A 14,391-nucleotide genomic window follows, 5' to 3' on the forward strand; every position below is an offset into this window, starting at 1 on the left:
CATACCTACTACAGATATTGATTTTTAAATTATTCTATTTATTTTTCCCCTAAATACGTATTAATTACTTTCTAATATAATATACATAGTGAAAGAATCGGTCAAATGCGAATCGGACTCATACAGAAGGCGCGTAGGCTAAAGACAAGCAAATCGGTTGGATGACATAATTTGTGATTACCTTGCCTTTTATTTGTCACTCACCACCTTTATGACCGTCCCAACAATTGCTTAAGCTCGCTCTGTATTATTAATTGATGTGATAGTGGCATCAGAAATACATCTGTGAAAATCCTTTGGAGTTTTACAGTTCTCAAACTGACAGAAGCACGGCCGGAGAAACAGAGCGACGGGACAGCAAAGCTTGCGTAACATTGTGCCGTTAATTAGCGTTTTAATAGGGACCTTTAAAAAAATCATGTGTTAGTGCCGCGCAGAGCGTGCGCGAGCGATCACTGGCTTAAGCAGTAGAAGGGGACCGGGGTGTTTTTTTACAAACTGCAACAAAACCCAATTTCCCCAGAGCTGTGAAATAAAAGTTTGATCATCCGTTCAATTAATTTATTAAATACTGGGCAAAATATTTTCGCAAATCTGAATAAGTTATATTAAAAATAATTTCGAATCAATAATTAGAGGTATGGTAAGGTCGCCTTAGTCGTACCAGCTCAAAGAAAATAGCTATAATTTCTATTGTAATATAAATAAAAGAAAAATCTTTGCATATATAGATTCTTCATTTATTAACGAATCAACAAAGAGTAATAAGACATATAAAAATCTTTTAATAAAATGTTTTTATAGGTTTTACAAAAACCTTGCTTTGGTACGACTTAGGCAACCGGTTGCCTTAATCGTACCACCCACGGCCTAAGTCGTACTTAGAGTAATAGTCGTACATATATCTTTCCAACTAGAATTCTAAGGACAATAAAAAAACTGCGTAGACTTATATGCTACGAGATCAATTTCAGTCTTACTTATAATAATAATAATAAAAAAATGTTTAATTTATTTCGTAATAATGAGTACCTTAATATCACAAATGTAATTTTTTGTTTTAATTTTAAGACCTGCACATAAATCATGTACCCATCCTTTGCATTTAATACATTGGGTCATATATTCTTTGCGATCTTCGTTGCATAGTTTGCACAACCTGTTTTCTTTAGCGTCTAGTTTTTTATCTTTGTTAGATTTCCTGTCTATCTTTCTTTTTTTATTAGTGACTTGTGTTCCTTTTTGTGTTCATCCATTTCATCTTGCTTCCAGAGTTATACATTATCTTTGCCATATTGGTTACCTAAAAGAAAAAAATTGAAATTAGCAAAGAATATCTCGGTAACACCTAAGTCGTACCGGTACAAATTAGGAAGTTTATGCAGGTACGAGTTAGGCAGCGTGATGTACAAAGTTAAAAGTTAACGTTTTACCTAGCTCATATCAACCAAAAAACACTATGAAAACAGACATGAATCAAAAAAATATTCGCTTCAACACAATCTTTTGTGAAGTTGCTTATGAATGACGTAAAAATGTTAGTGAAAATTGTGCAAAAAACTTACTTTTTCATTATTTTTTGATTGCGAATTCCGGCAAGCCGCCGCGTGTTGCTGTTTACCCGTGGTAGGTACTGAGTAGAACCATATTGCACTGCTAGATGTCACCTTTTCATGACGGATCAGATATCGACGTTGTACGACTTAAGCGCTGGTACGACTAAAGGTACTTTACTCTAATACTTATTAATCGCATAGCAAACACGTGATCATTTTGTCGCCTATGGAAAATTTTATAATTAAATGTTTGATAACAATCAATTAAATGTCATGTCATTGTTTAACCGCATGCGCATAAAATAGTGATTAGATAATAAAAACCAATCGCAGTCGAGCATGACCCAGCGGTCCAATACTCAGATTATGTAGTCAATGTACAAGAGTGCAGACGTTCGAAGACAGGTGTTTGTAGACGTTGCAACTCGAATGTATAGTCCTAACATTATGTCGTTAGTGTAGCTGCAAGCTACACTAACGACTTTTCTTAAGCTTTTTTCACTCCATGACAAACCGGTCAAGTGCGAGTCAGACTTGCAACCCTGATGACTCCTGATGGTTGCTAATAAAAACACCAGCTGTCAAGTGCTAGGCACAGGACTCCTCTCGTATAGAGAAGGTTTGAGCATTGATCAATGCGAGTTATCGTTTTCCGATTTCAGTATTTGGAATCCAGGCTTCCTTGTTTCGATGTTTTCTGGGGACTTGACCAGACCCGCAGTGGTCGAGGCACCTGTGGCTGACGACTCCGATTCGTTTCTTTTAATTTAAAGCAACATTTTGATCATATTGTACTGTAAGGCACAAAAATGATAATACGTACTACTACTTGTCGTTTGTTAGCAGTAGATGTGAATAATTAAGACGTACATAGAACGCTTAGGTATATAATATGTATAATAACACCCAGATTTATTAATTTCTGGCACATTTTGTATCAAATAAATTATGCATTGCAAGTAGGTAACAGTTTTACAAAACCTGTGCCAGAAATGTACCTACAGTTTATTTTATTTTTCCTTCAATAGATACCTTTTTTAGTGTAGGAAATTGTGTTTTAAAAACCCAACGTATTAGTAAATATCGGTCAATAATTTAGTTAGGGCTATGGTCATTGACGCGCGAAGGCGAGCTAGCGAGGCGAGCGTAATCTGTAAACAAAATATGAATTTATTTAGATAAAGTGCAAGAAACGGTAAAAAAATAAACGTAAGCCTCAAACAAAATGATCTAATATATTCATTGTGCCCCAGTTATTATTGGATTGGATTTGTGAATAAGCTCCACTTAAAAATGAATAGCAATGTGTCATGAATAAATTATTGCTTAGATTGAGACACAGGGAGTTTAGTGCGTCGTTTGTCTATTTGCGTTGCGCCATCTTTTCATGTACCATATTTGATTTCGCCGTTTTTATTTTATAATCAAAATACCAAAACTATAAGGTTTACATTAATTTCGATTTAGTATTACTTATTTTACAATGTTGTATGGTTCTGACCAATTCAAAATTACGTAAGTACTAGAAACACACAGCTCGATTAAAACATCTCAAAGTGGTAGATGAGTCGTGGATATTAAGTTGCTTAATTATGATCTCGTGTGTTTTCCAGACCCAGTTTACCAAGTTATCTTAATTCTATTTGTTCAAACAAGCAATTTTGGACACCTATAATGGTCAACTATTTGGCCATAATTTCAGGGAAACCCTATGAAAAGAAAAAAAATGAATTCATTTACCTGCGATAGTGATTGGTAGGACGTCTACCTATAAAAACATTATTTGCGAATTAAGTAAAACATGTTTAAACATTGACGAAGCTACATACGATAATCATCATCTAGAACAATATAATCTTACTAGCTCTTGCTTGCGACTTCGCCCGGTTAAATTAGGATTTTTGATGCCTTAATACTCCCTGGATAAATAGGCTTCATAAGTCTAAACACTAAAAGTAATTCTCGAAATCACTCTGAATCGTTGTGGAGTTGAGGCGCGGCCGCAGCTTAGGCCGTAGCCCGTAGCGTTGGAAGCGTAGACAGAGATTATGTGCTACTGACTAGTCTTATTAGACTAGCCACTAAAAAGTACTAAAAAAATACATAGTCTTCAATACATTGCATTTGTCTAAGGTAAAGCAACGACATAATGGATACTTGAAATCACCTTGACGTAAAGATGCGTTTCAGTATTCGGGAATAAAGTGTTATCATAATGATATTGTATGTTGTTTACAATATTTTATCGTTGAGCGTCTCGCTTCAATTCTTACAATCACTTATTTCCTTCCACGTGCTTTTTAGTCTGCAACGTCATCCATATCCTAAATTTTATAAAGAGATTGTTTTCATTATTTCAGTCAGAATTAATATCTTTTCCATAAATAAATAACGTTTGATAAGTTTAATTTATTGAACCTGTAATCGACTATACAACATTATAATCTTTTTTATATTAAGGTTAATTGATTTGAATTATAATTGTGATACTCCGGGTTAGAGTATCACAATATTAGAGTATCACAACTGTCTTTTATTATACCCAAAGGTTGACTGGTAGATAATGCCTCGCGGCATTAAGTCCGCCTTATGTACCACAATTGTACGTAAAAAATTAAATAAATAAATATTAGTTGAATTCAATATGTATTCTGCAAAAGAATCTACGATTATATTACGCTGTCCTGTTATGATAGAAAGTCCTTATTAATAACGAATATCAAATCAGAACGGCTTAGGATTGCGTCTCCACAGGGCAAAGGTGATTCCACACATAGATGCTTGTATCTTGCAACCCTCTAAAATCATTAGTGCAGGATTTGTTAATTCATCTTTTAACCTTATCAAATAACAGATACATTCGTATCCTATGTCTCCTATATAATATTCTTCAAAACCTACTTTATCCCTACTACTTGCGTGACCGCTTTTCCTATATCCGCCCTCCTGATGCCCTTTGCAGATCACACCTTAAATCTTATCTCAAAATTCAACCTTACTCCACCGACTTCTATTCTTTCTCCTAACATTCACGACTCCCGATCTATAACCGTGGTATATTTAAACGTCGTGTCAAAGAACACGTATCTTGCATCACTAAGATCGCTTAATGTCCTTGTTTTATGTAATATTATATATTTATACAAGTACATATTTTATAAATACTGTATTATGTCGTGTATTCGTTATTTTTTTATTGTCCTATATTTGTCTACACACTGTGTCTATGTTTCTGCTGGCTTGAGAAATAAGCAGTATCTTTGTTAGTACCTTTGGTGCTTTTCTTTTTATACGTGTTTTACTCTGTGTTTGTTGTGTGTACATAAATGAATAAATAATTACATCTTATCGACAATAGACTAAAACCTATGTGTATGTAGTATATGCAGAATTCCATAATATAATATATATCTTGCACTTTGTAACAGGACCATGAAAGCATTTAACACTAACTTTAGAAAGTCGTATAATGCCTGCACTCCATAATGTTTTTATGTGCCTTGATGAATGAATACCTTAGATTAATATACTTATATCTTCTTTACCTTACGATCTTAATCATTACTTATATCTTCTACCCACGGGGACGAAGTCGCGGGCAACAGCTAGTTTAAAAATAAGAGAAGAAATACCATGCATAAATGTTAATTGGTTGAGGTGCAAATTTTCTTTCGATATAATTAGTTATCTCTGCACAGTCTAAGATGATCGCTACACTTCTACCAATCACGCTATTTTTCACTTATGGCGACAGGTGGAAGGCTTTGCGACAAAAATTTTCTCCTATTTTCTCCTCTTCAAAGATGAAAATTATGTTCCCATTGATCAAAAATGTTTCTTTGTCTTTGAGGAAATGTTGAGAGATCGGGAATTCTAACGTTATCGCTGTGAAGACAATACTGACACGGTTCACAATGTATTGTATTTGTACCTACGCATTTGGAGTGGAAGCACAAACAATGATGAAAACGGAAAACAACGTTTCCAAACACATGGGCGACGTCATCATGGATTCTTCAACTTCTGCTGCTGTGAAAAACATTTTCAGAACCACCCACGATTTTCTACGGTTCTGGATTCCGAGCATTTTCGAAAGACATTGATGATTTCTTCAGTAAATTGTTAATCAACGTGTTTGAAAATCGGAATTACCAGCCTTCAACTCGAAATGATTTTATCGATTTCATGCTGAAGATAAAGAAAAATAATTTGGTCGGAGACAGTTTGAAGAACCCGGAGACAGTATCCAAAGTAACTATAGAGATAGACGATGAGTTTTTGGTAGCCAATTGTGTCCTCTTCTTTGTCGCGGGCTTTGACACGTCATCGACTGAATTGTCGTTTACATTCTTCGAATTAGCAAAGAACCTTGAAAAGCAAGCTAAGGTAATCGAAGAAGTAGATGCCTACTTGCGTCGTCATGATAACAAGCTGGAGTACGAATGTGTCGCGGAAGTCCCGTACCTAGAAGCATGTGTGGACGAAGCGATGCGCCTGTACCCGGTACTGGGTGTGGTAAGCCGCGAGGCTCAGGAGAACTACATGTTTCCTTCGGGACTGACAAAAGAGAAGGGCATGCGTGTACATATACCGCTATATCGTCTACACACCAACCCTGATTTCTTCCCCAACCCAATTTAATACCGACCGGAGCGGTTTTACGGTGAAGAGAAGCGCAACATCAAGCCCTACACGGTCATGCCATTCGGTGAAGGGCCCAGGACTTGTTTAGGTATGCTTTGATGAAATTTTATTTTTGATAAAAATAAACGACTTTTTGTAGGTTAAAATGATTACTAAACTTTATTTTTCAAACATTGATAGATGCATAAGATAATACCTACCATTAAAAAAATCTTGAGTACCTAAAAAAAGTGCTAAGTAAAGATTTTAGAATATTGGCACATTAAAGTTAGTCAAACTCCTAATAGAAATTTATACATTTTGCATGTAGGCATCGAAAGTCTTACTGAAGTTAGCAGTTTAAAACCAGCCGATAGGGTAAAACAGGGATTGGGTTTACCACAGAGGGAGCTACAAATTTAAAGTTCTGTTACTGATTAGAAGAAATTTGAGAATAACATGCTTTAGGATTTTTTAACCTGAAGCTCAATGGAAATAAAAAGGGAGTAGCATGTTCGGATATTTATAAAAAATGCAAAAGCCCGTTTAATTGTATAGTTTTTCATTTCAGTCCTACTAATAATTTAATTTTAAACTGTTCAGCAAAAAATAGATAATCACACGTATCAGTCTTTTTTTGGGTAATTTAACCAAGATGTTAGGAAAATCAGTTTCAGTATGAAGGCGCACCGAGATGATAAAATAACGGACTACTGCAATAGTGCAAGTAATTTATTTAGTAAATAAAAACCCAACTGCTAAATGTAAATTGTATATTTTTGTGAAAGAAATTCACTGGTTTTTATACATTATTAAAAGGTAAGTCTAAAAACAAGATGATAGCTTAAATATCAAAACCCGAACCAGCCGAACTATATTGTCCGTATTCAATATCGTAAACGATCAATAATGTTTGTGTTCAACATGTCTTATTATATCTGGGACCCCGTAAACATTCCGTGAACAATTAATTTTAGCAAGTCCAGGTTTTATGAGAGGGTTACTAAGTTATCATTTAGAATAAAGCTAGACTACAGAACTTGTTTTGACCATTTTATTGTTCTCCATATATCTAAAATCACGAAGACGTGGACCAAGACGAAGTCGCGGCCAACAGCTAGTGAAATTGAAATTAAAAACAGCTTTCGTATGGTTTAGTTTTATCTCGAGGGCGATCAGGCTTGATTGATTCCTACATATTATAGTTTTATGACTGAACGTAACACTTTTAATCGTTTTCGCCGCTGGTTTGAAAGGGTTCTCCAAAGTTCACAAATTCAAAGTTCATTTCCTTTGTCGTTAGAAACAAGGCTTTAAACCGTTTCAATATATATATATATATCTAAACATATTTTGTTTCTCCTTTTTACGGAGATACTCGTAGCTAAGTTTATGGTTTATGCAAAACGTTCTTTTGTGAATGATTTTCTGCGTGGTTTTAGAGGGACGAATACGTAATTTTGATTGTTCTCAAGACGTTTTTTTGGGAAAGTGATCGAATAGATTGATAATGAATTTAATTGATATATTATTCACTCATAGATATATAAACACGTTTATATAGGATTTTCATGTTTTATATGTACTTACTTTCTCCATTAATTTATTTCTTTTAGGTAGATACATATACCTTGTAGGTAGGATACATCTTTCTTTGTGCTTTGAATAAAAACATAATCATAGTCGAATCATCCCAAAATAAAATTATAGGTATATCTGGGAATGAAGAAGACATGTCTATTTATTATGCAGTCAATAATTTTGGAATAAGAAGCACTTTTCAAAGGTTTCCTGTCGGGAAAAGATAAAAACTATATTTTTTAACTATCATGCTATTTTTGTAATGTTTACTCAACATGACAAACTAATAGAAAACACGAAATTGTTGATAGTGTTTTATCGTAATAACTTGTGAACTCATCGTCGGCTGCGTAGTTCGTATCGAAACTGTTATACGAATCACAGTGACTGGGCGTCTGTCACACGCAGACAGCAAAAAGAGTAGGTACACAAACACCGTCAATTTGCACGATACACAACACAAATGTTTATCTATCTTTTACCTTCAAACTTTCATACAAGACTTAACTTATTGTAGGAACTTCCTTTAAATAATATAACTATGCTAAAAGGCTTCACTATTATACTCAATTAAATTTATAATAATAATTAAATATGGTTCTACTTGCATAGAATAACACACTTTAAAATTATAATGAAAACAAAACTTAAGTTTAGTTTTATATACTACTAGCTGTTGCCCGCGACTTCGTCTGCGTGGTTAGAATGTATAAGTTATGACTTTTTCTTCGCTCCTATTGGTCGCAGCGTGATGATATATAGCTAAAACCTCCCACGATTAATGGTATATTCAACACAAAATTTTTTTTTCAATTTGAACCAGTAGTTCCTGAGATTAGCGCGTTCAAACAAACAAACAAACAATTAGTATACACATAGTACATACATAGTATATACATAGTAATTAGTATATATATAGTACAATTAGTATATAGATCCCAACGATATCTTCGCTACGTTTCATCGATTTTTAATTTCTCGCGCGGAGATTTTAATATTACGATAACTCATTACCTATTAACATTTTTGGCGTAGTGTGAAAGGCAATTTTGTTCTATATTACATGCATAATATATCTAACTTATTTATTTGGATAAGGATTAATACTGTATTGTTAAAAAGAGGTTTGTAAATAACCAATAATTTTACTGTATTAAGAAAACACATAAAAATGGTTATTGTGGGTTATCCTTGGAAGATAGACATATACCACCACGGACTTTTTTGTAGATCTATTAAAGAGGTACAAACCCGCCATACATTGTTTTGTTGTTACTCAAAAGTTTTTGGCAGCGTTCTCGATGAAAGCTCTCGAATGGCTTAATTTTTTCCGACATGTTTAACTAATATCGCTGTAATATCGTCAGTTTACACAAAACCTAAACTTATTATACACTAAAACCTTCCTCAAGAATTGCTCTATCTATTCTTGAAAACCGCATAAAAATCCGTTCAGTACTTTTCTAGTTTATCGCGAACAGACAGACAGACAGACAGACAGACGCGGCGGGGGACTTTGTTTTATAATATGTAAGGATACACGGAAGACTCGTATATTGTAGAGCCCGTATTGATCTATAACAAATGTTTCGCAATTAGTAAGTGCATTGAGCGTATAACAATGTGCGGGCTCAATCCGAAGTCTGCAATCTTTTACAGACCAATATTACAGGAGTGACTCCGAGGTATCGTCTCGTCCCTACTAATATTATAAATGCTAAAGTAACTCTCTCTGTCTGTCTGTCTGTTACGCTTTCACGTCCAAACCACTGAACTGATTTTAATGATATTTGGTACAGACATAGAGTTGACCTCGAAAAAGAACATAGGTTAGTTTTTAACCCGGACTTTTGAAGAGTTCTCTAGGAAATGCGATATAACCGACCTCGACACGGGCGGAGCCGCGGGCGTAAAGCTAGTTGAAATATAAAACTAAAATAGTACCTACCACAGCTGTAGCTTTGATCGCTACACCTGCGTAAAGCAAGCGGGTGGGCAATTAAAATTTAATTGAATATTCATATTCATATGACGTTGCGTTTCCTGTAAACTTTCCTATATGATCTGTGAAATTAGATTGCGATTGACAACTTTGCTATGTAATTTAATAAAGATACTCTAATATATATCATCATGACAAGCCCACTGTCCAGTGACCATGCGTTCCTTTCTTGTGAGACTGTCCATACAATATTGCTTATAATAAATGTATTTTTCTTCATTTTCACATAAGAATCTACACTTAGCGGCACGGATAGTAGCCCATGTTCATTATAGACTACATTATCCAAATAAAACGGAAAAGAATAGAAACAAGTGAATTTTAGGAAGTTTTTAAACGTTATAAACGCCTGTTTATTGCAAATAATAAATATATAGTAAAATAAACCTGGCCTCATTTCCTTGAAGAAAGATCGGAGAGAAACAAACAAGACAATTCTTAATTTAAAAGAGTAACCTGATTAAGGTTACTCTTTTAAATAAAAAATTGATGCAAAATTGAACAAGTTTATAGATACGTGTCAAAATCACCACAGGATATCCAATGGTTTGAATATGAAATTTAAAGAAAAAAAGAAAAATTGGTTTAAAGGTGTTAAATATTAACAAAATCTATGCTGTTGAACTAGATGAATCATTTATAGATTGATTTATAATAATTTTTATCATAAAATAAATTTGAATTTAATTATTAATAGATTTAACAACTCTAAAACCCACGTTTTCAAATATCACTCCATTCAAATTTTATCAAAATCGGCCCAGCCATTTTTTAAATATTGCATTGTCATTGGGTTTGAACCCACATTATAAGTTTTACCCTGCTAGCTTATCGGGACGTGCCTCAATATTGAGTTTCAAAAATTCCAATTGGAACAACAAACAAACAAAGCAATAAGAAAAGTGAATGTATAAAAAAACGTGGGACAAAGTCACATCAGTAAAGTTAACATACAAGTTCTGAACTACGAGTACTTAACACAACAAAACAAACGAATTGATGAATGGCTAGCTACTTGAAATACGCTATTCCTATATAGACAGTGTAGGCTTGAGTTGAATAGGTGAGACTTTTGTCCATTAGTGGTACACCTATTATATATTTTCTGCTATCACCTGCCTTGAAAAAGCCACTTCTAGCTGCAGGCTTCCCTTACGAAAAGTTGACACAAGATAAAGAAAATACAACATCATTAAAATTTGCAAGTACAAGAAATATACATATTTAAAATGGTATTTTTCGACATCAAACTTGGACATCGCATGCAGTAACCTATAACATAATTGCATCGAAAACGACAGCTCAACACATTTATTGTTCTTTGTTGAATTAACAAAAAAACTTATATTCTTAGGTGAACATCAGGTGGACAAAATTTAAAAACATCTATTTAATAAGTTACAAGGTTGTTACGGTCATATGTTTGGTGACCAACAGGTTTTTTTTTTAATTTGTAGATTATTTTTACTAGCTTGTCAGTGTCACGAATCCGACTCGCACTTGACCGGTCTTATTCATTAATCTATCTGAATAACATGAAATAATCCTTATTATTAAAATGTAGGTAAACATTAACATAATAAAACATTAGGAATGAAAATTAATTGTGAGTATCCTAAAACTTTTTCGACATGATAGGCAACCTACAACAGACACGATACGGTGTGTATATATACTGCAAATTTATTTCGATACAATCAGTTATCTCTGAACTGTCAAAGATGATCGCCACACTTCTACCGATCACGCTATTTTTAATAGCGTATTCTTTATACCTCTTTACCAGAAGAAAATTCTCATATTGGGAGAAGAAAAATATTCCGCATCTACCACCAACAACGATCTTTGGTAACTATTCAAGTTTTATGTTGCTGAAGGAAAACTTGGGAGAAAGTACCAGAAAATTATGTGCGAAATTCCCAAATGCACCGCTCATCGGCGCTTACTATGGAACGGAACCTTCTCTCATCGTCCAGGACCCGGAGCTGATCAAACTGATTACCACAAAAGACTTCCACATCTTCAATGGCCGTGAAGTTTCAGAACACACTCACAAGGAAATGTTAACACGCAACCTCTTCTTTACTTATGGCGACAGGTGGAAGGCTCTGCGACAAAATCTTTCTCCTATTTTCTCCTCTTCCAAGATGAAAAGTATGTTCTCCTTGATCGGAAAATGTTCCTTTGTATTTGAAGACATGCTGGACCGAGAAATTGGGAGCTCGAGCGTTATCGATGTGAGGACAATACTGGCTCGTTTTACAATGGATTGTATTTGTACCTGCGCATTTGGAGTGGACGCACAAACTATGGTGAAAACGGAAAACAACGTTTTCAAACACATGGGCGACGTCATCATGGATGCTTCATCGACTGCTGCATTGAAAAATATTTTCAGAGCTATTTGGCCCTCGATTTTCTACGGTTCAGGATTTCGAGTATTTTCGAAAGATATTGATAATTTCTTCAGTAAATTGTTAACCAATATTTTTGAAACTCGAAATTATCAGCCTTCAAACCGAAATGATTTCATCGATTTCATGCTGAAGATGAAGAAAAATAATTTAGTTGGAGACAGTTTGAAGAACTCGAACCCAGAGACAGTATCCAAAGTAACTGTAGAGATAGACGATGAGTTTTTGGTAGCCAATTGTGTCCTTTTCTTCGTCGCAGGCTATGATACGTCATCGACTGAATTATCATTTACATTGTTTGAATTAGCAAAGAACCCTGAAAAGCAAGCTAAGGTAATCGAAGAAGTAGATGCCTACTTGCGTCGTCACGATAACAAGTTGGAGTATGAATGCGTTGCGGAAGTCCCGTACCTAGAAGCATGTGTGGACGAAGCGATGCGCCTGTACCCGGTACTGGGTGTGGTAAGCCGCGAGGCTCAGGAGAACTACATGTTTCCTTCGGGACTGACAATAGAGAAGGGCATGCGTGTACATATACCGCTATATCGTCTACACACCAACCCTGATTTCTTCCCCGACCCACTGGAATACCGACCGGAGCGGTTTTACGGCGAAGAGAAGCGCAACATCAAGCCCTACACGTATATGCCATTCGGTGAAGGTCCCAGGACTTGTTTAGGTAAGCTTTTATGATTTATTGTAGGCAAATCCGTTTCTTATTTGACCTAATATATTATTTAAAGCAAATATGAAAAACAACCTAAGATTTTTTTAAAACATAGCCAGAAAATTATTTCTTGTTGCAAAAAACCACAGCCATTTATTTCTATGATAGGTACTAGAACAAAACTTATACTGGCTAGTTGCCGTCTGAAAATAAATTGGACTAAATTTTGAGTTTTTTCTTTGCAGGAATGAGATTCGCTAGAATGCAGATGGCGGCTGGGCTCATAACGATTTTTAAGAAATATAGAGTGGAATTAGCACCGGGTATGAAAACACATCTAGACTTCAATCCAACATCATTGATCACAGCGTCAACTAAAGATATCAGACTGAAGTTCATTGAACGGGAAGGATGGCAAACTAGGCTCTTAGCAAAGTAAATAAAATACTTGAATAGATATAGTAATGGAATGTTCGATACTAAGTGAGCATTTCGTTTTTATTTTAGTTTACTATTTACATGTTTTACTTTGATGTTTATAAAAGCACGTTTTGCAGTAGCAGTGAATAAATTTGTGGCTTTGGATACTACCTAAATATTCTACGAAATTGCAATTAGTTAAATTAATTGGCCCGAGCAAAGGTAAACAAGTGCTCTCGCAAGCTGCGAAGTTTTAGTTGAACATTTAGATAGGAGTCTTGAGCAGCATTCAGGGCCCCGATTCTGCTATTTTACAATGGCCGATGAATGAATAGCAATTGGATTAAATGTGAAATGATTCCTATTCTCTTAAGCATTTTGCCAATACAATAATTGGAAGTTTACTCGGGTGTACCGTCCGGTATTGAATAATTTATAACTATTGTGCAGCAAAAGCTTTAAGAGAATACGAAATTGTCATTTTAATCCAAATTTCATTTATTCATCGGCTATTGTAAATAGCAGAATTAGGGCCCAGATGTATGGTAGGGTGCAACTTACGACTCTACAATCTAGGTGTAATAGATTTTTGCTACTTATGTGTTATTTAGAATTACGTTTTTTCATGGAAATAAACAGATTTAATTTTTTTTTTGATTATGGATTCAACTAAGCTATTGGTCAACTATACAATGATCTTGCAAACCCAGATGATTATTATTCTTATTTAAAATAAAAAAGTATTAGAGCTTCAAATTAAGTGATTACATGTTTCCTTAAGCCGTATTTCGAAGACTTTTTAACGGATATTGTGGCTGATAATGAAGACTTTTACATAGATTAAGACAGCTTTTAACTATAAACTAAAGAAATACACGATAAGGGAAAAATCAAATCCCAAGGCTTGTCCAAATTACGCCAATAAGTTTCAGACCCAACCGGCGACGACGCAAATCGAATTTCATGTTCCGTTTTAGCAAATAATTATAATAAATTATGAACATCAACAGTTTTATTCTTATCTACAAAACTTCCTACTACTTCTTATTGTTAACTGATCATCTCAATTGTTCTCATCATTTGAAGAGAAACAAATCATCTCAATGTTTTAAACAGGAGTTGCTGCCA

At 34.6% G+C, this 14,391-nt stretch overlaps 1 protein-coding gene, 1 long non-coding RNA gene and 1 pseudogene across 2 annotated transcripts; 2 read left to right on the forward strand and 1 right to left on the reverse strand.

Annotated features, from left to right (window-relative positions):
* Positions 1-1,046: 1,046 nt before the first annotated feature.
* Positions 1,047-1,631, reverse strand: LOC113503079. Its single transcript, XR_003401403.1, has 2 exons — positions 1,566-1,631; positions 1,047-1,303 (listed from the first exon to the last, which is right to left on the reverse strand). It is a non-coding gene; the product is annotated as an uncharacterized LOC113503079 (long non-coding RNA).
* Positions 1,632-5,515: 3,884 nt separating this feature from the next.
* Positions 5,516-6,476, forward strand: LOC113503126 (annotated as a pseudogene).
* A 4,777-nt stretch (positions 6,477-11,253) lies between these two features.
* LOC113503071 (cytochrome P450 6B5-like) lies at positions 11,254-13,913 on the forward strand. Its single transcript, XM_026884875.1, has 2 exons — positions 11,254-12,855; positions 13,089-13,913. The coding sequence occupies exons 1-2, from the start codon at positions 11,394-11,396 to the stop codon at positions 13,280-13,282; spliced, it is 1,656 nt and encodes a 551-aa protein (XP_026740676.1). The 5' UTR covers positions 11,254-11,393; the 3' UTR covers positions 13,283-13,913.
* The last annotated feature ends 478 nt before the right edge of the window (positions 13,914-14,391 follow it).

Source organism: Trichoplusia ni, chromosome 18 (assembly GCF_003590095.1).
Source record: "Trichoplusia ni isolate ovarian cell line Hi5 chromosome 18, tn1, whole genome shotgun sequence".
NCBI lineage: Eukaryota > Metazoa > Arthropoda > Insecta > Lepidoptera > Noctuidae > Trichoplusia > Trichoplusia ni.

Excerpts from the sequence above, each read along its gene's own strand:
- LOC113503071 (XM_026884875.1), top strand. The coding sequence starts at position 11,394 with ATGATAGGCAACCTACAACAGACACGATACGGTGTGTATATATACTGC. Across the intron at positions 12,856-13,088 it reads AGGTCCCAGGACTTGTTTAG|GAATGAGATTCGCTAGAATG; the intron begins GTAAGCTTTTAT and ends TTTTCTTTGCAG.